Source organism: Apus apus, chromosome 1 (assembly GCF_020740795.1).
Source record: "Apus apus isolate bApuApu2 chromosome 1, bApuApu2.pri.cur, whole genome shotgun sequence".
NCBI classification, from domain to species: Eukaryota; Metazoa; Chordata; class Aves; order Apodiformes; family Apodidae; genus Apus; species Apus apus.
The window spans coordinates 81677955-81699165 of NC_067282.1; the positions used below are offsets into that span (position 1 = coordinate 81677955).

Here is a 21211-nt window from a genome sequence, read left to right on the forward strand (position 1 = left end):
AAGCATCCCCCTGAAGGAAGAGTGTGTGACTAGGCTAAGAGGTGCGAATTAGCTACTGTTGCACTTTCAGGAAGCTGTAAAGAGTTCTTTAACAATGTTACCAAGTATGCATGGGCAAGGAGGGAGGGAGAAGAAAGAAGAAAAGCCCCTTCCGGGGCTGAGCTGAGCGAGGAGGTGGTTTTATCTGCCCGAGTGATGTAGTCAGAATGCTCGGTGCTGAAAGGGTCTTCTTCCGAAGAACTGGGTTATCTAAAAGTGGGAGTTGGACAGGGTAAAGACTGGGTCGTTTGAGGATAAAGGGAGAGCAAAATCTGCATTTCTATTAACTTCTGTTGTATCGGCAAAACAGGTTATTCAGGCATCTTTCTCGTGTTGGGCTGCATCTGCGTGCCGCGGGTGGTTTGGGAAGCTCTTCCTCACGGCCGGCAAGATCGCCCATTTTAAGAGCGTTTTGTGGAAGTGAAGGGAAAGGATTAGTGGATGTTGAAAGTGCCCTTTTGATAGAGAAAGTCGCAGACTGAAAAGGGCGGGGGATTGCTACAGATCTTGAAAACTCAGAACTGCCAGCCGGTTTCAAGCTACATTGGTGGTTAATCCTCCAAACATGGAGCGTTTTATTCAGGATAGGGCCCGTGAGCGTATTTAGGAGCTGATACGTTGTATCTGTTTGTCATTACTGCCTGGTTCCTCCCTGTTTACTTGCAAGCTGCTGCTTCACCCGGTGCTTTCCACCCTCAGACCTCTGAGCCGCTCCATCCACCCGCTGGTGGGCAGAGCCAAGTTTCTCCGCTACCAGGTAGAAGAAACGTGCTTCTCCTCCACAAGTTCCCTACTGCATTCTTCCTGCCTTGCCCAGGGCCGGCCTATCTCTCCCCTTCCTTCTTCAGAAATACGTGGAAGGGAAATTCCAGGCTCGGTGTCAGCGGGCCGAGGGAGCCAGCGGGCCGCTCCGTGGTGCTTCCCCGCCAGCCGGTCCCTCCGGGCTGTGCCCCTTTCGGGGTGACGGCCGCCTTAGGGGTGCCGGTCGGGAGCGCGGGGGGGGGGGGGGGGGGGGGGGGGGGGCGGCCAGCGGCTCCCGCGCCCACCGGGGCCCGCACCCGCCCCTCCCCGGGCGCCGCCCCTGCGGCTTGCGGGGCACGCCGAGCCCCCGCCGCCGGGGGAGGGGACTCCCCGGGCTCCCGGCTCGGCGGAGGGGAGTTGGGAACAGTGGGTGCGCGGGAGGCGCGGCCCCTTTAAGGAGCGCCCTGGGCGCGCGGTCCCTTTAAAAAAGGGGAGGGGGAGGCGGGGCCGCCCCGAGGCGGGGGACAGGCCGCGGTAATGGCGGGGGCGGCGCCGCGGCCGGCGGAGCCGGGGGGGGGGGGGCGGGGGCGGTGCCTTGGGCGGGCCCGGGGGGGAGGCCTGTCCCTGGCAGCGAGCGGTGCTGCCGCCGCCGCGACGGGGGGGGCGAAGGCGGGAGGAGAACGTGTGCGGGGGGGCGTGCGGAGGGAGGGGGGGGGGGGGGGGGCGTGCGGGGCGCAGCCCCCGCCCTCTGGCTGGGGAGGGGCGGGGCGGGCGAGACCACTGCCCGGAACGGGGAGGAACGAGGCGGTCCCTTCGGCGGAGTGAGTAGGGGACAGTACCATTCCCGGGGCGGGGCGCGCGCGACGGGCGGTACCATTCCTCTCTCCGGGTTGCGGGACGCGGCGGGAGGGGGGGGGTGGGGAGGAGGAGGGGGGGGGGTGTCGGGGGAAGCTGTGTGGGGAAGAGCGGGGGGGAGGGGGGGGGAGCAGGAGGGGAGGGGGGGGGAGCGGGCGAGAGGGGCTGCGATGGGCGGTACCATGTGTGCGGGAAGGAGTGGGGGGGGGGGGAGGCGCTGGCGGACAATGGAGCCTGTGTGTGTTTGCGGGAGGGGGAAGGACCCGCCGTCGCCGGGGGGAGACGCTGCGCCGCCCCCTCCCGCCCGGGGCTGAGCGGAGCCTCGGCCCCCGCCCCTCCCCCACGGCCCGGCGGTGAGTGAGGGGGAGGCGGCGTGGCCAGCGCCGGGCGACCACCGCCCGCCCGCCCAAAGTTTGAGAGTTGGGGGCGGCCCGGGGGGGTTGGGGGGGGGGGGGTGTGTGTGCTGCGGGAGGGGCTGCTGCGGGGAGCGCTGCCCCCAGGACGGTGGCGCCCCGGCGTACCCCGGGGGCTCTGCTGGGCGCCCCGGCGTACCCCGGGGGCTCCGCTGCGCTGCCTGGAGGGGTGTGCGGTGCCCCGGGGGTGTGCGGCGTGGCGGGGGTTGGAGGATGCTCTGAGATGCGGGAGGTGCCCCGGGGCGGCGCGCCGTGGAGGGCCATGTGGGACGATGCCCTGGTGTGCGGGAGGTGCGCCGGGGGGGCCCCCAGTGAAGGGGTGGGGGGGTGCCCCGGGGGCTGTCTGCTGTGGAGGGGTGTGTGGGGTGCTTTGGGGTGCATGGGGAGGCGGTGCTGTGTGGAGGAGCATATGGAATGTTTTCCGCTGCATCGGGGGTGCAGGGGGACTGTGTTATGTGCAGGGGTGTAGGGGGTGCCCTGGTTTGTAGGGGGTGTCGTAGAGGTCGCACTGTGTGTTAGGGATGTGTGGGGTGCCCTGGATTGCACTGCGGTGCATGGGATGTCCTACGAGCTGTGCTGCGTGGAAGGGGTGCCTGGGATACACACACTGTGGTGCCGGGGATGCCCTAGAGGACTTCTGCTGTGTGGGGTGCTCTGGGGTGTGTGGGATGGCCACGTGGCAGGGGTGTGTGGGGTGCCCTGGGTCGTGTTGGGGCGTTGGGTGCCTGTCCTGGGGACTGCAGCACTGGGCTGCTTTGGAGGCCGTGCTGTAGGAGTGGGTGCCTGGAGTGCTCTGGGCTGGGCTGAGGCGTGCTGAGTGTGCTTGGGGTGCCCTAGGGGCTGTGCTGGATGGAGAGGGCAGTGTTGGGTGAATTTGAGAGGTAGCTCTGTGTCTTTCATCCCAGTGAGGGATTGGGATATAGAATATGAGGGGGCTGCAACACCCGGGCTAGTTTCTTGGGGATGAGGGGTGTGGGCTATCCCAGAAGAAAGATGGTGGTGCAAGTGGGGTGGGACCTGGGTGTGTGGGCTTTGCAGTGGAGCTGAAGTGAGGGGCTGGAGCATGAAGGTCTACAACAGGGATGCAGGTGATGTCCCGAAAGCGGGTCTGTTACCCGGTGTGCAAGAGCCAATCCACACACAGAGGGACTGGGGTACGAGGTGAAGCATGCAGTGAGGGGGTGGGAGATGGTGTGTGGCGTATTAGATCATCTGGATGTTCTGTGAGGAAGGGATAGGGGGCTTTGTTGCAGGGAGTACTGAAATATGGGTGTTTGGAGGAAGGGATGTGGAGAGGTGGATGAAGAAATGTGGGGGGTGGATGTAGTGATGGGAGGATGTGAGGAGCGGGGACTTGAGTGATTGAGGGGAGAAAGGGATATGGGACTGGGATTGTGATACAGGGAAGCATTGGGAGCCAGAATATGGGGTAAGAAGTGCTTTCAGCATGAGTGAGGTGGTGGACATTGTTGGAAAGGGACTTGTGGGGGTCCAGAGCTGGGAAGGAATACAGGGAAGCAAAGCATGTAGTGGCAAACTGGTATGTGTGATGGTTGTGCGAGAGAAGTTTGTGGTATACAAGGGCATGGGAGGGGATCTTGTATATAGGGATAGTGGGGAAGAGCAGCATCTGACAAGATGGGGTAATTGTGTTTATGTGGAAGTGTTTCTACTAGGTAGAGAAGAGGCATTGTGCATCTGTGCATGAGAAGGAGTCTGTGTCCTGGCCTACTGCAAAGGGGGTATGGGAGACAGTCAGTGGGGTAAGAGGGGCTAAACCTGTAGAGATAATGTAAGTTCAGGAGGCTAAGGGTTGGATGGAGGGACACACACACATGGACAACGGATGGACAGCACTGGAGACTCCAAAAATGCTTAGGGAAATGGTGGGACAGGTAGATGCATGCAAACAGCAAGGCTCCACTTCTAGGTTGAGAGAGAGCACCCTCAGTTTTCTGTTCATGAGGCCACTGTGTAGGTGACTGGATGATGCAATTAACAAGGCTTCAGATGATTGAATTTTTGGGATGTGGAATGTGGATGTTACTCTAGGAAGGCAGATAAAGCATGAGAACACAGATGGGAAGAATCTGATGTGACAGTCAGTTGTGGGTTGTTATTTGGGTACAAAACATTAAGGTGGGATGATTACGTGGTTAGTGGTTTAATAGTAAACAAAATGAGAAATCAGGAAGTTGTCATGTAGCAAAGAAAGTATGGAATAAGAAATGGCAGTTGGGAGCTGGTTGTGGAACAGTTCAAAGCCCACCAATGTGAAAGGGAAGATGCTTTTATTCTCCAGATGCCAAAATTCACTTGGACTCTAAAACTGGTCTGGAAATGAACCTTGCTTTCTGGGAGAGGAGCATCAAGTCTTGTAGCTCTTACCTTGTAAGCTAACAGCTTCTCCATGGTTTGGGCATTAGCTTCACTGACTTTGGGGCAGAGAAGAAAAGCTTGTGCCAAGTCTCATTTGTCTCATTAAACCTTCCTGTTGATGACTAGTTGCTTTACTGTCAAAATACAGTCGGTGGAAGTGGGGGAGATATTTCTTCCAATGTTGAGGGGTTCCAGTAACATTTTTATGTTTCCTTGAAAGTATTTTGTCCTCGATTTCTCGAAGGAAAAGCCCACACAGTCGACACAGGATGCTCTCAAGCATCCTTAAATGTATCGGGCTTTAAAAGCAGGAGGAAGGAAAAGTGTTGTAGATTTTTTTTCTTTTTTTGTTGGAAGCGAACAGTCAGTGATTGCCCAAAATATTACAAAAGCAAGTATTTGAAAGCTAGGCAGGGCATTACATGAAATAAATAATAATAATAAAAAAGATCACAAGGTATGGAATGAAAGAATTAACGTAGCTAAACAGCTTTATTCCTGTCTTCTTTTTGTTTGCCTCCCCTGCTTTATATTCGCGTCTGTAATGCCCCATTGCTGTCTACAGTGGGGTGTTACAGGTGTTGAGCTGGTGCAGTTAAACAGAGGGTAACCCACAGGGGTTTTTGTTGTTCATAGTATGCTCGCAGCAGAGCTGTGCTAGCAGAAGTGCACATGCCTGTATCTCATAGCAGACTGATCTGCTTTCTCCTGGGAATCACGGGAGTTGCTTTGGTGAAATATTATAGCCGTTTTGGAGAAGTTGGCTTAATAACTGTTGTGTGGTGTGTTTTGGTTGGGTTTTTTTATTGTTGTTTGTTTTGTTGTGTGTTTTTTTTTTTAAACAGTGATCTCTAAAGAGATTATTTTTAATGAATATGTCATTTTTATTTTTTTTTTTTCGTACTCAGAGCATAAAAATGGCTCAAGGGCTCATATTCTTTCCCGTCTCCCTTGCAGGCCCCTCCTCAAACAACAAAAGAAAGGCAGCTTTCGTTTTTTTAAGTTGGAGTTAACAACGATGTCAGTTTTGGGATTTTGGAATTTTCCCAGTGGGGTGGGTGGTTTTTTTGTTGTTCTGTTTTTTTGGGGTTTTTTGTGGAGAGGGGTCTGGGGATATTGGGTCTCGCTGCACTGTTGTGAACTCTTAACACCTTAATTGAAGGGGTGGAGATGCTGAATCACTAACAAAGACCTCCTTTATCCAAAACGTTAATCAATCATTGACGTTAAATAAGTGTGAACAAAACCAAACAAAAAAAACCCCACCCTAAACAAGTTTTTGTCTAAGTCCCCCTCCCATTCAGCTGCTCATCTTTGGTCACGTTCACATTAGGAGCTCTTTTGGGAATGTATTTTGTGTGTGTATATATGTACTTGGTTCTTGCAATGTGTGGTAAAAGTTATGTTCTGATTTACCACTATAGTTTTCCCAGTACAGATTGTTTAGCTCACAGATGAAACAAAGATGTTTTGGGAGAAACTGTGACCCACTCTTTGTGTGAGGGAAGTAGCTAGATTATTACAGTACTGTTGTAACCATCTTTTTGTGGGCTGGGGGTGTGCATACAGATGTCCTTTAAGGTTTTTGTGGTTTTGGAGAGGTGTCTTGCTTTCCTTTCTTGTAATCAGTTTAAGTTGTTTATCAGCTAACACAGCCTTCTAACCTAGGCAGGACCTGAATTTTCATGTGAAAGAAAGTAAGTAGGTTTCTGTTCATACAACCAGAAACTTGGTAGATCTCTTCTGTATATTATGAATACAAAGGGTGTGGACTCTTTCTTCCCTGTGCTTCCCCCACTCCCTCCCCCCTCATCTTGCATTTCATCTTTACAGTTCACGTACTTGGATTGTTTTCAGTTAGGGTTAGTCCACAGCCAGAGAAACTACATTTGTCACTAAATATCCAAATATAGAAACTAAGGGAACTATAAGCCACAAGGCTGAAATATTAATATACAACAGCTTTTCTGAACAGTTTATATGTTTGAGGTGCATAAGAACCGAGTACCTTTGATCTCTATTTCCTAGCTATTCAAAAGCTTGCTACTCTGTAATATATTGACTTTCCATACCTATTTCTACATGCTTCTTTCTATATTTTTTTTTTCCTTTTGAATTCCTGACATGCTGTGTCAATTCTGTTGCCTTACAAACTGTGTCTGTGGCTTAGGAATTTCGTTGTTTTTTTGTAAATTCAATGGGGGGGGGGGGGGAAAGGCAACTCACAACTTTATCTTGTGGAGTAGTTTACACACAAATGAGTATTCAGACTAATTCCAAACTTAAATGTCAGCTGTGCTACCTAGCAGGGTTTGATCTCTTCTGCTTTCTAGAATTTCACCAGGATTTCTTCAGAGTGATGCAGGCAGCCTTCATAAAATCCTTCTATCTAGTCTGTGTGGCCTTGGACTTCACAGAAATATCTGTGCCTTGGTAAGGTTTGTGGTCTGTTTACATACATGCAAAGTCCTTTAACCCAGCAAGATTTGCTCTGGGCTTGGATTTCCTGCTTACAAGCTCTGCTGGAGTCCCTCTGGTCTTCCTGCTGGCAAAATGAAGGTGTTAACTCAGGTTTTCAGAGCAATTTGTGAATGGAAGGAGATGCCATTTCTAAATATTTGTCTGAGCACTGCTCTGCCTATCGTTTTTAAAATAGCTTTCCCCCTGTAGCTTTACTTTTCTGTTGGTTTTCTGTTTTAAAAGTTAAATAATTTTGGAGCTGGACCTCCTTTGTGGTAGAGACTATTTAAGTGCAGAAGAACAGCAACCTTATTCAGAATTAGGAATTCCAGATAATCTTGAAGAGCTTGAGCAAAAAACCCCATCTGTTGGAAATTTTGAAAGAGTGGCCTTGAAGACCACAGGGTCTTACAAATGCTAGTTAACGACAATAGCAAAATGTAAGGTGACATCTTAATGTGTGCTGAATCCAGTTGAACTGTTCCAATGTTGATTTTTATTTTTTTGACGAAGAGGGGTTATACTTTGTGACTATAGCCTTACCTATAGGCCTAGTTGCACTCTGTTAGTATACCTGTGAGCATTTATTTTGGTGCTGGACTTAGCTGTGAGGAGACCTCATTTTGACTGCACCACCCGTCTGTGTGTTCTGGTACTGCTGCTGGAGCAACGATGTGCTGAAACAGATCAAAGAACTGATCCGGATTGTAAGCATCCGGGCAAACAAACAAACAAACAAAAAACAAAAGCCTGCTTCTGTTAGCCAAACATTGGCCACACAAATGGTTGTATGGGCACATCAGACAGTGTGGTGCAGGGGTGGAAGTAAATATTGGTAGCAGCAGTTTTTTAAGCTGGTGTTGCTGCCAAAAGGAATGCTCATCTAACTATACCCGTAAGAGTCTGCTCAACTGGCTGGATGTTATTTACACCTGTTTATTACAGCTTCCCTTGCCTCAGAACAGTTCCTTCGGCTTACCTTGTTCTTTTTGCCAGAAATGTTTCTCGTCGGAACATATATTAAATGTGTAAAAAGAGAAACCCCCTTTAAGAAGCTTTAAACAGGGTAAAAATAGTGTGGTGGTTTAGCTGTGCAAAAGTTTCTACTAGTTTAAGACTGTCTGATGATACAGAACATGTAGTGTAAATTGTTGATAGACTGTTTAGTATGGTTGCAATTAAGAAGTGAAACTCATGCTGTGAGAAACATCAGGAGCAAGAATTCAACAAGAGTTAAAAAGGATCAGATGTCTGTAGGAAAATGAAGAATATTCAATTATAATCAGTGACAGTAGACATTTTGGAGGAAGTATTAAGCCTGTGGTCTAAACCTAGATTTTTATTCTTCTCTAACAGATGTGCTTGGAAAAGAGAGGGAGGGAACAGCTTGGGTTGCCTGGGTTTGCTGCAGGGTTCTCCTGTTCTTCTCTGGAAACTTGATTGAGACCAGTGTGTGAGATGTGCCATTGAGCTGCATAGGCTGATCCTGGTGACCCATCCTGAATCTGGTTTCAGCTACCAAATTGTGTCTATTGTGAAAAGTGAACTGTGGCTACCCGACTACATTTGTTTTACTCCTGTTTCTTTGGGTTGTTCTTACCTGCTCTTCAGCAGAGTTGGGTCTCGGCTCTGTTTTTGATCTACTTTGACAACACTAATTTAATTTCTTTTAAAGACTGTTATGAAATTGCAGTTTGCTATATCTGAAGAGTAAATGTTATCTCTTTAGAGTAGATAGACATGTTCCAAGATCCCTTTTTATCAGACAGACTTAAAAGCAGAGGTGAGCTTTTTCCCTTGTTTGGTCTCTCAGAAAAGAAGCTTGTGGATTAGGGAAGAGAGGTGAAAAGTAGATCTGTAAGGTGTTGGCTTGTTTGTTTTTTAAAGCCTAGACAGAATCAATGACATTTTGAAGGAAGGAAAATGGAAAGTATGCTTTACCAGTGATGGAATTTCGTTCAACAAAGTAGGGCTGAGAAGTGATGGAGCAATGTCCTCTTGAGAGTTTGCTGGAAATTGGGTGCTGTATTCTTGAAAACAATACTGATTTTAAGTGTTCCTTAGTGGTATGATCTATGGCAAAAATAGTTTATGATGCACACAATAATTTAACTGCATATAGAATTGAGGGAGAGCTCACTGCTTTCTGTATTCAGTTCAGAGCAGTTGTGATTCTAGTATGGATAACCCTGCAGCTGACTGCTCTACTCCCAGTGTTTGCAATTATTCTGAGCTGGTTTTCTTTTTTTCATGGCTGTTTGGCCTCTTGAGAAAGCAATGCTACTGTATTCTTGCTGCTCAGCTTTCTGATGGGGCTGTAAGTAGCAAAGCAAGGGAGCTTTAAATTGTTGACCCTTCGTGTCACTGGATGGCTTCCATGTGCCTGTTGTCCTCTATGCCTTCTGAACAATGGGTGCAGATACCTGTTTTACCTTATCAGTAGGGTGCTGGGGCCCATGGGCTCTTGTAGAACCAGGTTAGGTTGGATTTGGTGGTGAACTTGAGAACAGAAGCTGACTCCTAATGTGTCTGCGATTAACTACTCAGCCATGTTACTTATGCTTTGTGAATTGATTTAAATCTGTGCGTCTGCTGGTGTATATTGCACGAAGCCATCTTTGCCACCTTTGCAGTGTGTATAGAATTACACAAAACCTGAAGGAAAATTCTGGTTTAGTTGTTTGCTGATAAAAAAACCAGCAGAGGAAGATCAAGCAGTAGACCCTTTTTCAGGTTCCTCAGAGCTATGTTTTCTGCATTTTGCTAAACTGACTTTTTTCAGGTGTTTTGATATCGTTGTTCCACTGCCTGTGAAATAGCAGTATTTTATCTATGTACCAATCTGGTTTTGTTTGAGGATTGATTAGAAATGTATTTGCAGTGTAATATAAAACAAAGCTGCAGCCTGTTCAGGTGAGCGGCCACAGCTTCTACAGTGAGGGTGGTTACAATGTAGAGTTTAGGCAGTCTTCTGTATGGAGAAACACTTTTCCTAGGGGAATTGGAAGTTTTCCACCACGTCTTACATGTATGTATGAAAAGGGAGTAAAGAACTTTAGGCCAAAATGGCTTGACAGCTTGTTAGCAAGAAAATGCTTTCTTCTGTCTCTTAAAAAAAATATATCTGTTAAAATAAAAAAGTTAACCTTCTTGTGGTTGGGGATAGAAAGTTAAAACTGTCAGGCAAATAGCCACCATCCAGCAGAAATGCTTCTGAATGTTCTTGTGAAAGCTAGCTTTGATTTGACAGTTATGGCTCTTTGAAAATAGAGCTCTGTTTATACAGTACAGTAAATACTTTGAACTACGTTAGGCTTTGCTGTACATGTGTGGCTAACTAGAATATTAAACACTTGCATCTTGTGTTGAGTGAGGGAGGATCCCGCAGCAATTGGAATTGCATACTTTTCATACTTTTATAAGATCATGTCAAAGCAGTAGATTTGATAATAGACCTGATTTTACAATGGCTTAATTTCTTGTCAAAGTAACATTTTTTACATGCAGTGTTTTGAGATCTTTTAGGTGACCTCATGTTACTTATCAAATGTCGGTTTTTCATCCCAGCAGCTTTGATACAATCATGTAGCATCGTGAAGTACTGCATACATGCAGTCTTTGCTTGCTGGAGTTCTTTGAAGTGCATTACTCTTTAGAAGAGTCATTGAACTCTTGAAGATCCTACACTTAACGACTAGGAGACCAGTATATGGAGGCACTGCACTGTATTGCTAAAGGTTGTGCTGCATCTAACATGCGTAGTGGGGTCTGAAACCAGAGAAGGAAGAGGTTCAGTGCACCAGGAGCACATACCCCTTGACATGCATCTTACCCAGCAGTAAGCTGCACGGGTTGTAGTGGTTCTTCAGCTCTGCTCCTGTGGGAGTGTCTGCTTTGCAGTGCTGAGCTCCCCAGATGCAAGTGCCTGGTATTGTAAGACAGCAGGAAGGTTCATGTAAGGGAGAAGAGCAGAAGGAGAACTGATGGTGACAGTCCTGAAAGAAAACTGGTCTTGCAGACAGCACTGGAAGGCAGCAATGCTTGGGGAAGCCTTGAAAAACTGCTAGGTTGGGGTGAGAGAGACCAGTTACCTGCTAAAGTGAAGGTTATCATGAAGAAAGGTGTTTTGGTTGCCCCCAGCAATTCTGACGGGCATCCTGTGTGACGTCCCCTTGCAGCATACTTGGGAATTGTTGCTTGCTGTAGCACTGGGCTTTCCTTGAAGGAGGTCTGTCTTGTCTTGACCCATCTTGGCTGCTCGTAGCTTATGAAAATTGACAAGATTACAGCCTGAGGAGTTATGCCTGAGGACTGTTTCTTATCTTTCATTCCTTAAGCCAGGTGAAGGGATGCTGAAACGAAAAGAGAAAGAGCTTGTTTTTTTTTCTGTGCTGAACTGATAGGTAACTTCTTTCTCCCAAGCCTTCTGCTTAAATAGTGTGGTGTTACTACATGTTGAAGAACAAGTTGGTGTCTTCTTTGTCCTGTCCTCCCATCCATTATTTCCACATTGGTTTTTTATTGTTTTCTTTTTCTTCCTACCTCTCCACAGATTAGCTTATGAAGAATGGGCTGCTGGCAAGCTTGATGCTGGTGTCTTCTACCTACGGTGGTTCATGCTGATGTTTTACATTTTAGAAAAAGTAAACACAGAGTAGTAAGGTTGAAGAGAGGTTGCCTCTGTCTCTGAACATGTTACCTACTTCCCAAAAAGCAGATGAAGTTTTGACAGAAGGCAAAGCCACGGAAGCAGCCTGTGGAAAACTCTAGTCTTATCCACTGTACTCCTGCATGTAATACTGACTGACGCTGGGGTTGTTAACTAACATAATGTAGTAAGATGCAGAAACCTGTCATATATTAGGGAAATACTATTAAAACACTTCTTGAAAAATCCCTTGTTGCTGGAGCTTTTGATCTTTTATCAATGTTAACAATAGTAGGAGCTCTAGAGCAGACAGGCAGCTGCTAAGGTAAGTGACACTCCAAGTAAAGTGCTTCAAACTCCAGTTGTAGTGTACATAGACTGCTCCCAGCATTGCTAACATAGGTGGAGCTGAAACTGGTGTTGGCAGCTGTGCTGGGGAACACCGAGGCTAAGCTGAGGTCAGCGTGACGTCACGGCATGCTGTGGGGTACACGACAGTGTGCCTTATGCCCTGGCAGCAGTCTGGCCAACCTGCAAACCCTGCTAATGCCCGGGAAGCTGAAATGGTGTGAACTGCAAGGGGAAGTCTTTGTAGTATTCCTGTACAGAAGCAGATAGCTGTAGCTTAGGCTTTGCCTTTTTAAAAAAGGTTTTTCTTTTGGCTTTTTCCCCAAAACTGATTTCTGGAACTGTGGCAAAGTCTGACAAGAGGTTGTTCTGCTCCCAGGTGAACACAAGAGTTGCGTAAGTTTGTTTGTTTTTTAAATAATGGGAATTTGAAAGGGACTTCAGGTGTAAACACCTTGAATCCACTCATAAGTGTCTGTCTACTCCATTGCTTTGGGGAAGGACTTGTGGCAAGAGTTGTACAAAATTAGATACTGTCTAGGATAGCCATTCATCCCCATTGTGTTAATAACACACTGAGGTGGTGTTAGATACACTGAAAATAAAGTTTAATGGACATGTAGTTGTCTTTTTAAAAAAACTTTTAATCACAGTTCTTAAAAGTGATGGTTATGAGAGTAGTGGACAATGTGTCTATTGCAAAAGGCTATTTTAGTATTGTTTTGTAAATACTTAAAACGAATAATCTCTAAAACAGCCTTTACATCATGGCTATTGTTAATTATCTGTGTACTTGTGAGAGAAGAAAGGAAGAGAATAGTTGGTGGTGATACCATTGTCTTGAGAGCAGAGGATGGTTACATGACAAATGACATAAAATGCTTTATTCTCTCAGCCTGTGGGTTTATGTTGTGCTTTGTCAGTGTGGATTTTCTGTGGCCACCCGTGTTTTGAATAAACCTTTGAAGAGACTGGTTCTTTATGAAATGTTCCATTGTGTGGTGATAGGAGTTGGAGGGGTGAAAGTGTGGGAGGACGGGTATCTGTGCTTAAGTAAGCTCAAGATATGTGGATTGGCAGGCACAGGTAGGCTCAGCAGAGCTACATTTATGTGACCCCACAATACAGTACCTGCTTGGGGATGGTTAAGTATATTTTTAAAGTTTCTGGAAGGCTTATCCTGTTGTGCTGAATTCTTGTATTAACCTAAGCTATCCAAATTAACTTCTCTCCCTTGTAAAGCTATAGAGTCTTGCATGCTCTTTCCCCATCAGTGTGGTTGTAGGTGAGGTGATCAAGATGTTAACTTCCTGTGATCCTGTCTTTGCTCATCCTCTTTCTCTGTGCTTCATAGTTTGGAGGTAGTTGTGGGCAATAACCTCCCCATGTTTTGGAGCTTAACAGAGGTGCATGCACAACATACATAGAAGATAAGTTATTTTCTTTATGGAGGTTGTAACACTGCCTGATGTGTAGTCCCCACATTCATGTAGCAAATTGACTTTGTGACGAGTTCTTGATTCTTCTTTTCATCCAGAGTCCCTTCTGGTACAAGGCTATGAGCAAAGAGGTAATGCTAGGCAGACTTGGGATTAGCAGTGATTTTTCTGTTGTGCGTAAGGAAGAATTCTTGGCTTTGTGAAACTGTGAGGACTTTGCATATGCCGTTGTTTTTATTGCCAAGACGTATGTAGAAAAGTTCTTACTGTTTCAAGGTAAGTTGTGACCATCTAGAAATTGGTGACTGGCTACAAGTTGCTATCTCACCAGATTAGTATTAACAGGTTAGCTCTTGATGTTGAGGAAATTATTTATAAGCAAACCAGGTTTGTGACTTACTGTGGAATGACAGAACATGGTATTTTCCCCAAATCAGCAGCTGTTTTGGATAGAGTATGGTCAATGTACCATATGAGGTGCCCCTGGTGCAAGTGGCCAACGCCACTCTGGCAGATAAAACGTGAGCAAATCAGCTGAAAGTATACTCTGTGATAATGGTATAGTTTGAATAAAGGATGAGGTCTGCAAACCCTCCTATGAAAAGAGCTGGGGCAATAGGTAGTCAGGCCATCTGCTGATGACTTGCTTGGACAAGCAGAGTTGTATTGTGTCCAGATGACATGCATGTTGATACTGTGTCTTTAGCCACAGCAGTTCTTTAGTTACCTGCTGTATTTTCTGCCCTTATTTGAGAAAAAGGGCAAAGGGACCTGGCAGGAGAAGGATGCAAGTGTATTTGAACTGCCAGCTTAAGCCTATCCATGTCTGTGCCATCAGTCACTACTGCCTCCTTAGTGCCAGCAGCACCAGTGAGCTTGTGGCCTCCTCCTTTGCTGAAACAGGAAACATGTCTCCTGAAAATTAGTCGTATCTTATCTAGAGCTAGTTTTTAGCTGGGTCACAAGTGCTAGCAATGGCTGGAAGGGATAGAGTTGGGTAGACTTGGGCTGGTTGAAGTTGCTTTCCTGGGTCCAGCACACAGTTGGTGTAGAGCAGGAAAGGTGACATTTTTTGACAAACCTACTTGAATGTTGGTGGGTCCAATGCTAGTTGTATTACAAGTACATGCTTTATGCATTCATGGGAAAGGAGGACAGCTTTTGCTAAGAGGTAGGAGCAGATTTAAAGGTGTAGCTAAAAGCCGTTAATAGGGACAGTATCTAGAAATAAGGACAGGTTCAAGGGATTGAAGAGTGTCCTGTGTCCCTGTATCTTCAAGTGTCATGGGGAGATGTGTGTAGTGTAGAATACTCATATCACTTAATTTACCTGCTTTTACTTTTGCATGTTCTTAAGGCAGTCTTGACAGTTCAGTTAAAGCATTGAGTAATACTTCCTGTGTCCTCGTTTCCCAGTTGCACTCTTTATCAATGAAGTGTGTAATCGAGTACTTTAGTAAACAGTAGCGTACTAAAAAGTAATGTGCAATTCAACTGCAAGTGTGCAAAATAAGCAAACACTCAACGAAGCTGGTAAGTGCAGCATGTGAAAACCAGTGGTAACTCTTGGGTTGTCTTGGGTGTAGTGGAGTCACCTTTTGCCATTGTAGCTGTTTTCCCTCTTCTGTGGTTGAATGAGGGACAGAGGAGTAGGATGTGCCCTTCCCAGTAAAACTGCGCTGAAGGATCCCGTCAGTTGATTCATTGCATTACCCCATCTCTCTGGTCACACTGGGAATATGCTGGTGGGTGCACATGCAGAGGTTTGCATTCTGGTGACAGTGAGGATGAGCAGTTGCTCAAACAGCTCCTGCTCCTGGTTCTCGGTCCCTCCTGAAGCCACTGCTCTTCCCAGAGCAGTCTCTTACTCCCCTCTCTTTCTCTCTTGCTCCACTACCACAGCTACAATTCAGGGTGCTAGCTCAGCTTGCATTCAAAGTCGTCATTTGTTTTCAGTAGCAGTGGGTCTCTAGCCTTTTTTTTCCATGATGATTTTGGGCTCTTGCCACCCTCAGTCTAGCACAGACTGACAGTCTCAGAAAGGCCACAGGGAAAAAAGAAGTGTGCTCTTTCTTGTACATGGAAAAAGAGGTTTCTTGCCTTTAATGCTTGGTGTCACAGTCAGGCCACAAGTTTGATACTTTTATCTCCTTGGTATGTCTTTATTTCATCTCTCAACATTCTCCATCTCAAAGAGGGAGAAAAGACAGAAGTGAATCAGATAACTGCAGCTGAAGCAGCCATAATACTGTACATCTCCCAAGTACCTAACCACTAGTCACTATCAAGTTTTTGCTATTTAAGGGCTTAGTTTGAGTGTTTTCCTTCTGTGTGCGATACAATAATATGGTGGCTAGTTCATAGAAGTACAGGGCTGGATCATTAATAAGTTACCAAAAGGCAGGCTAAGATATGCATTTGTGGTTTGTTAGTTACTGTGTGGTGTTAGCTGCTTGTGTACATGCTCTCACCCTTTTGCTCTTAAATTCACTGTAAAGCAGGCTGTCTTGCACAGACTGTGGGCTAAGACCCTGCAGGTGAGCAACAGAGATGACAAAGCAGAGAATGGAATTACATGGCAATAACTGTCAGCGTTGCCTTGAAGATGGACCATATCTGATCATTTGTGTCCCACTTGCAGTCCAGAGCTGTGGTCTGTAAGGCTACCCTGCTCCTGTGCTTTGCCAAGTTGGACTTGAATGCTTCAAGCAATAGATCCCAGACCACCGTGATAGATCCTCTCCATCCTGATGTGTGCTGGTCTTCATGTGTTTTCCCTTTCAAGGGAAAAGGTGATTTTTGTCACTGCTTTGATAGAGGTGTGTCAGTATTGGCACTGGCATAGCATAGCCTGTACTGTTCGGTTGGGTGGGGTGCAGGAAAATGGGGAGAGGAGATATAACTGGATAATTGGATCCAGGGATGATTGTGCTGCTGTGGTAGGTTTTACTGGATGAAGCAGCTTGTTGCGATAGGTGTTTGTCTCAGCTTCTGTCTGCAGGTGTGACTTGGCTAGATAAGGATGGTCTATCACGTTGATGATTTCAGTGTTTGATTTGGCAGGACTGGGTGGAGAATGTAGCTGCATTGTTTGGGACTAGCTTAGTAGTTTGGTTTTGTTGAAGTGGATTACATGGCAGTGCATTGCTACATTATTAAGGTGAAGCTGCAGTAAATAATAGTTGGAGAATGTTGGAGAGAAGAGAATACGCACAGGGTTTCACAATGCGTAACTAATTGAGCCTCTCAACAGCTCCTGTGTTCCTGTTGGGAGATCTGGTCAGCAGAATGCACTGGGATTACACAGAAAACCTCTGGTAGTGATTTCAGTTTTCAGTGGTACTTTAACTGCAAGGCTGTCCATGCTGTGTAAATAGTTAAAAGTGCTCTGAGAGACCATGCTGGCCCTGAAGGTGGGAATGTTGTCTGGATTCACACTTGTCTTGCAGCCTCTCCAGTTTTCACAGTGGGCAGAGGAGAAGCTGGCAGGTAGCTGCTTTACCAACCTCAAATTTACCATTGAGCCATGCCTCAGAGTCTCTTTTTCCTTGTATTATGGAACTTTCAGACACTTAAACTTGCTCTAACATGTGAGTGAACAATAGTCGATGCAAGGTTATCTCCGTTACTGAAAGTGTGGCTGATCATTTCTTGGGCCATGAACTCTTGGCGTTATAAAAGATAACCATAGTACGACTCTTCTGTCTTGAGCAAACTTGCAGTATTTCTTACTTGGGAAAGCTTGCGGTTGCATTCCTTTCTCTCTTTAGTCTAGCACAATGATGTGAAGTAGGAGCTGCCAGAACAGTTGATTGTGCTTCTTCCTTCTAAAACCTGCCTGGTTTTCCCCTAGATGTGACTGAGCAATTGCCTGGCTTTATGTGGTGCTTGATGTTTTTATTTATACGTTGTCTGGCTGTGGGGGAGGTTTAATGTAAGAAACACAAGGGTTTGGCAGAAGTTGCTGGGCTCATAGTGAGGGGAAGGTGAGCCTTTGAAGAGAGGTGGTGCAGAGAAGGGAAGGTTACATGTCCAAGCTTTGTGCCAGCTTCTCTAAGCACAGATGAGCTCATGGGAATCCAGCTAACTCAAATGTGGGAGTGCTGAAGCCGGTCTGACCTATTTCCCCTCCATGTGCAGCACACATCTTCAGACTCTTCCAGTCTCATGGTGCTTGTTTTGGTGCTGATGAATCTTGCCAGTCTGAGCAGAGACTTCCCTTGTTAGTAGTTCAGAGCAAGTTTTGATTCCTCTGCTGCTTTGTCTGGACACATGGGAGGGACACACAGCTTGGCTGTGCAGCCTTGTTGGTGAAACTCTTCTCTTTCTTCTATTTCCAGGTGATCTTTTCTTGTGAAACGAGTGATTCGCAGCTCATGGCCTCCACAATGAGTAGTGCTGTGTCGTGACACCAGGGGTCTTGGTAAGCTACTTGTTGTAAAGGCGAGGTTCTATTGTATCTCCACAAATGTGGTTCCATCTCTTTTGTCTGTGCTATTGAGATTTGAAGTCCTTTTAAGCCATTCAAGTTCTAAGGTGCAGCCTAGTAGGGTGAGGCTACTTCTCACTGATCTCACCTCCTCCTTTGAGCTTGCAGTGGCACTGATGTTGTTAACTGATCAACCAGATCACGGGACTAATTCAGTTGAATAGACTTCTGCAGTTTCCCTTGGGTTAGTTCCCATTCATATCTTTCCCCGATCTGGTCCAGAGAGAGGTGGTAAGAGTAAGTAGCCAGTTGAACCATCCCTCTTCCCTGCAGCTGTTACCTGGCATGTCTTAAAGCAGTCCTGAAAGTACAGCCTGGGATGTAGCTTGCCAAAATGACTTGGAAAGTGGCTTAACCATTCACTGCCAGTGACCCTGCCTCTAATTTTAGAGCAATGATAAAGGCTTTGCTATGGCAGGCAGACTTCAGCTGCAAAAGTACATTTCTCTAGAGCTTTTCCATTATTGAACCCTAGATTCCCAGACATACATATGTTAGAAGTGCATTTAGAAAAAATCATGAGGCATTCCATTTCACATTATAAAGGATGGTACATTCCCAGTGTGCAGAAATGAGAAGAGGAAGTTGAGTTGCTGTTGTTTCACCAATGAATACATTGATGCGTCCTTTATAGCTCGCTCTGGTAAGAAAAAATTTAAACTGAGATTGAAAAACACATTCCCCTTGCAGAGCGCATCAGTTCTAATAGATGGAAGATACGTGTGTATAGGATAATAAAAAAGTAGGGTTAAAAAATGGGAGGTTTTTTCCCCCACCCCCTTGTGAAGTACTTGAAAGTTTGGTGATGTCGATGTGATCCTGATTCTATTCTTTGTTTCCTCGTTGCACTGTGCAAGACCAGGAGCCTGAGAAAATTCTCATAATTAAAGGAAACATGATAATGCATAAATATCAAAAGTGGAATAGCAGAGGATGAAACAACTAGAATACTTATGTTTATCATGCAGGCATCTACACCCTGCTTTTAGTATTAAGTTCTGCTCACTTTAATGCTATTGTTCCTTTTTTCTTTTTCATCTGACATTCACCATGTTTTCAGTCATACCTTCACCTTAAGTGAGGACCCTGAAGTATCACTGAGTTCCACTTATAGATGCATAAGTCTCCTGATAAATGGAGTTGGGTGCTGTTGATAATGTTATGGTTTTGTTGTCAAAACAGACATAGGAGCCAAATTTGCATGCAAAGATGGTACAATTTACATACTTGGGAGGATATTCCCTCTTGTCTGTAATGTATCTGTATAGCACTGGCTCAAATTACAGCACAATAGTAGTAATAATAGTAATAAAGTAACTCCAACATTGTTTTCAAAATCCATGGGATAACCAGCTCATAGTCCCAGAGAGGCATGAGAATCCTGTGGAGTGTGTGGCTCAGACTGGAGTTCATCTGATTGTGCCTAATAGGAGGCATTAAAGATGAGACCTTTATTGCGCAAGCCTTCCCCACGTTAATGGGTTTGTGCAGTGCGGTAGAGGTGAGAATAGAGAGCAGGATCATTTATCTGGCTTATGAAGGAGGCATGTGGTAGAGAGAATTTTGGGAGATGATGCAGAGCTTCATGGAACAACTGCAGTGTGGAGTACTGTTGTGTTATAAAGTTCAGCAGTGCAAAGTCATTCAAAAGTGAAATGGTACAACCTCTGAACAACATAAATTTGGGGAACTGAAAAACCATGGTGCTCAATACTACAAGTTATTCATAACTCTCCATGGCCATAGGTGGTCATACAGTGCCTGTGTTTCTTAATCTTCCTGCATTAGCTTGTAAGCAAACCAATTTTTGTTTCCTAAGTCCAATTTGAACAGTAGTTTCTTCCTAAAATTCAAGACACTCCCAGTCTGGTGAGATTTATTTAGTTTCATTTAATACACACAGGAAGAAGCTGGTTCTTTGGTGCTGAGAAGGAATACTGGGAATATTTACATTTGAGTAATATTTAACTAGCAATGCTTAATACATTAACAATAAATCTCAGTTAGATTCTAAATTAAGTGGATTTGCATCTGAGTAGGTGAGATGAGCAGGAGAGATTTTGTTGAAACACAAAACAAGACAGGAATTTGTTCCAAAATAATTTAGCCCAAAGGACATAAATAGTAATGTTTAATGGATACCTCTTCCAGAAACAATTTATGTGCCTTATTGTCTGCATCATGCATATTGTTTCTTGGGAAAAACCTGAAAAAATGCTTATATTTGGGGTTTTTGTGGTTTTGATTTTTCTTTTTTAAAATCTCAATAGTCAATGTAGGTGTTGCTGAGCAAATTCAGAGGGATAGTTCTTTAGTGATCTGTAGCCTTTCTAATTGTTATAATGAGTGACTAACCTCAGGTATTTTCAGAGTAATCACAGTATAGCTGGTTGCTTACAGGTGGTCAAGAAGGCATTTTATTTTATTTTCCTCCTTGTGTGGAATCCTTGGTGCACATCATTGAACATATGTCTAGTTATATTGGACCAAGGAGACAGAAAAAGATTTGAGTAGAGTTTATGTTCTTAAGAAATATCAGATTATGGCCATTCACAGGGGAATTCTGGATAGCTAAGTCATGTTGGGTATTTGTAATTCTGGCATCCTCCTGACTTGCTGTGAGGTGTCTTCAAGCTGAGCGCAGATGCAGAATCAAAGCGTCCAGACACAAGGCGCTTCCCTGTTTTGTTGACTCCAGAGTGATTTGCTTTGGATGAAGGGAAGATTGCTTCACTGCCTGTAAACTGAATGACCAACCAGGGCTGCCTCTGGGTTGAAAAACACAGCTGTACTGAGCCATCTGAAAGCTCTTCTCCTGTCTAATCAGTAATGGGTGAAGAATTGCCATTTACTGCTTCACACCACACACATCTGCTTGGCAAACTCCTCACTAGTTTTCTGTTCTCTTCTTGTGGGGTGGTTTGAACAGTGTGCCCTGGAGATGCGAGACTTCCCTTGGGCAGCAGGAGGCACGCGTCTAGAGAATGCTGGAGCTGCAGGAGGGAAGTGCCCAGTGCAGAACCAGAGAGGAGCAAAGAGAAAAAAGGCAAGCAGACAGCCAGCATTGAGAGAAGCGGGTGGCAGAAAGTGCTTCGACGCTGCCTCTGGCGGCACACTCCCCAGAGGAACTTGACGAGAGCCCATCTGCCTGCGTGTGAGACTGTGAGCTCAGGATTTCTGTCAATGCATTCCAGTAACCCCAAAGTGAGGAACTCCCCGTCAGGCAACACACAGAGGTAAGGAAAGAGCCTGTGATCAGCTGCTCTGGATTGTTGTATGATGCTGTTTCTGATCTGCTGCAGGATTAGCCAAGGGCTGGTATGTGTGACTTACTGGTCCTTCTTTGTGCTCCCATCTGAACCTTTGAGTAGTTGAGCAGTGGCTTCACACTGCAGTTGAG

The 21211-nt window shown here is 45.9% G+C and overlaps 1 protein-coding gene across 7 annotated transcripts in view; it reads left to right on the forward strand.

Moving 5' to 3' along the window:
- BCL9 (BCL9 transcription coactivator) overlaps positions 1–21211 on the forward strand; it is a 59489-nt gene that overhangs the window by 26562 nt on the left and 11716 nt on the right. The window contains exons 1-3 of one of the 7 annotated variants that reach the window (XM_051619348.1): positions 1874–1988; positions 17663–17745; positions 20741–21047. In XM_051619348.1, coding sequence (XP_051475308.1) covers positions 20995–21047 — 53 coding nt within the window. In that variant the 5' untranslated portion in view covers positions 1874–1988; positions 17663–17745; positions 20741–20994. Of the gene's footprint in view, positions 1–1873; positions 1989–10067; positions 17746–20740; positions 21048–21211 lie in introns of those variants that run through there. The other 6 variants (XM_051619313.1, XM_051619324.1, XM_051619333.1 and 3 more) reach the window with 6 other exon arrangements.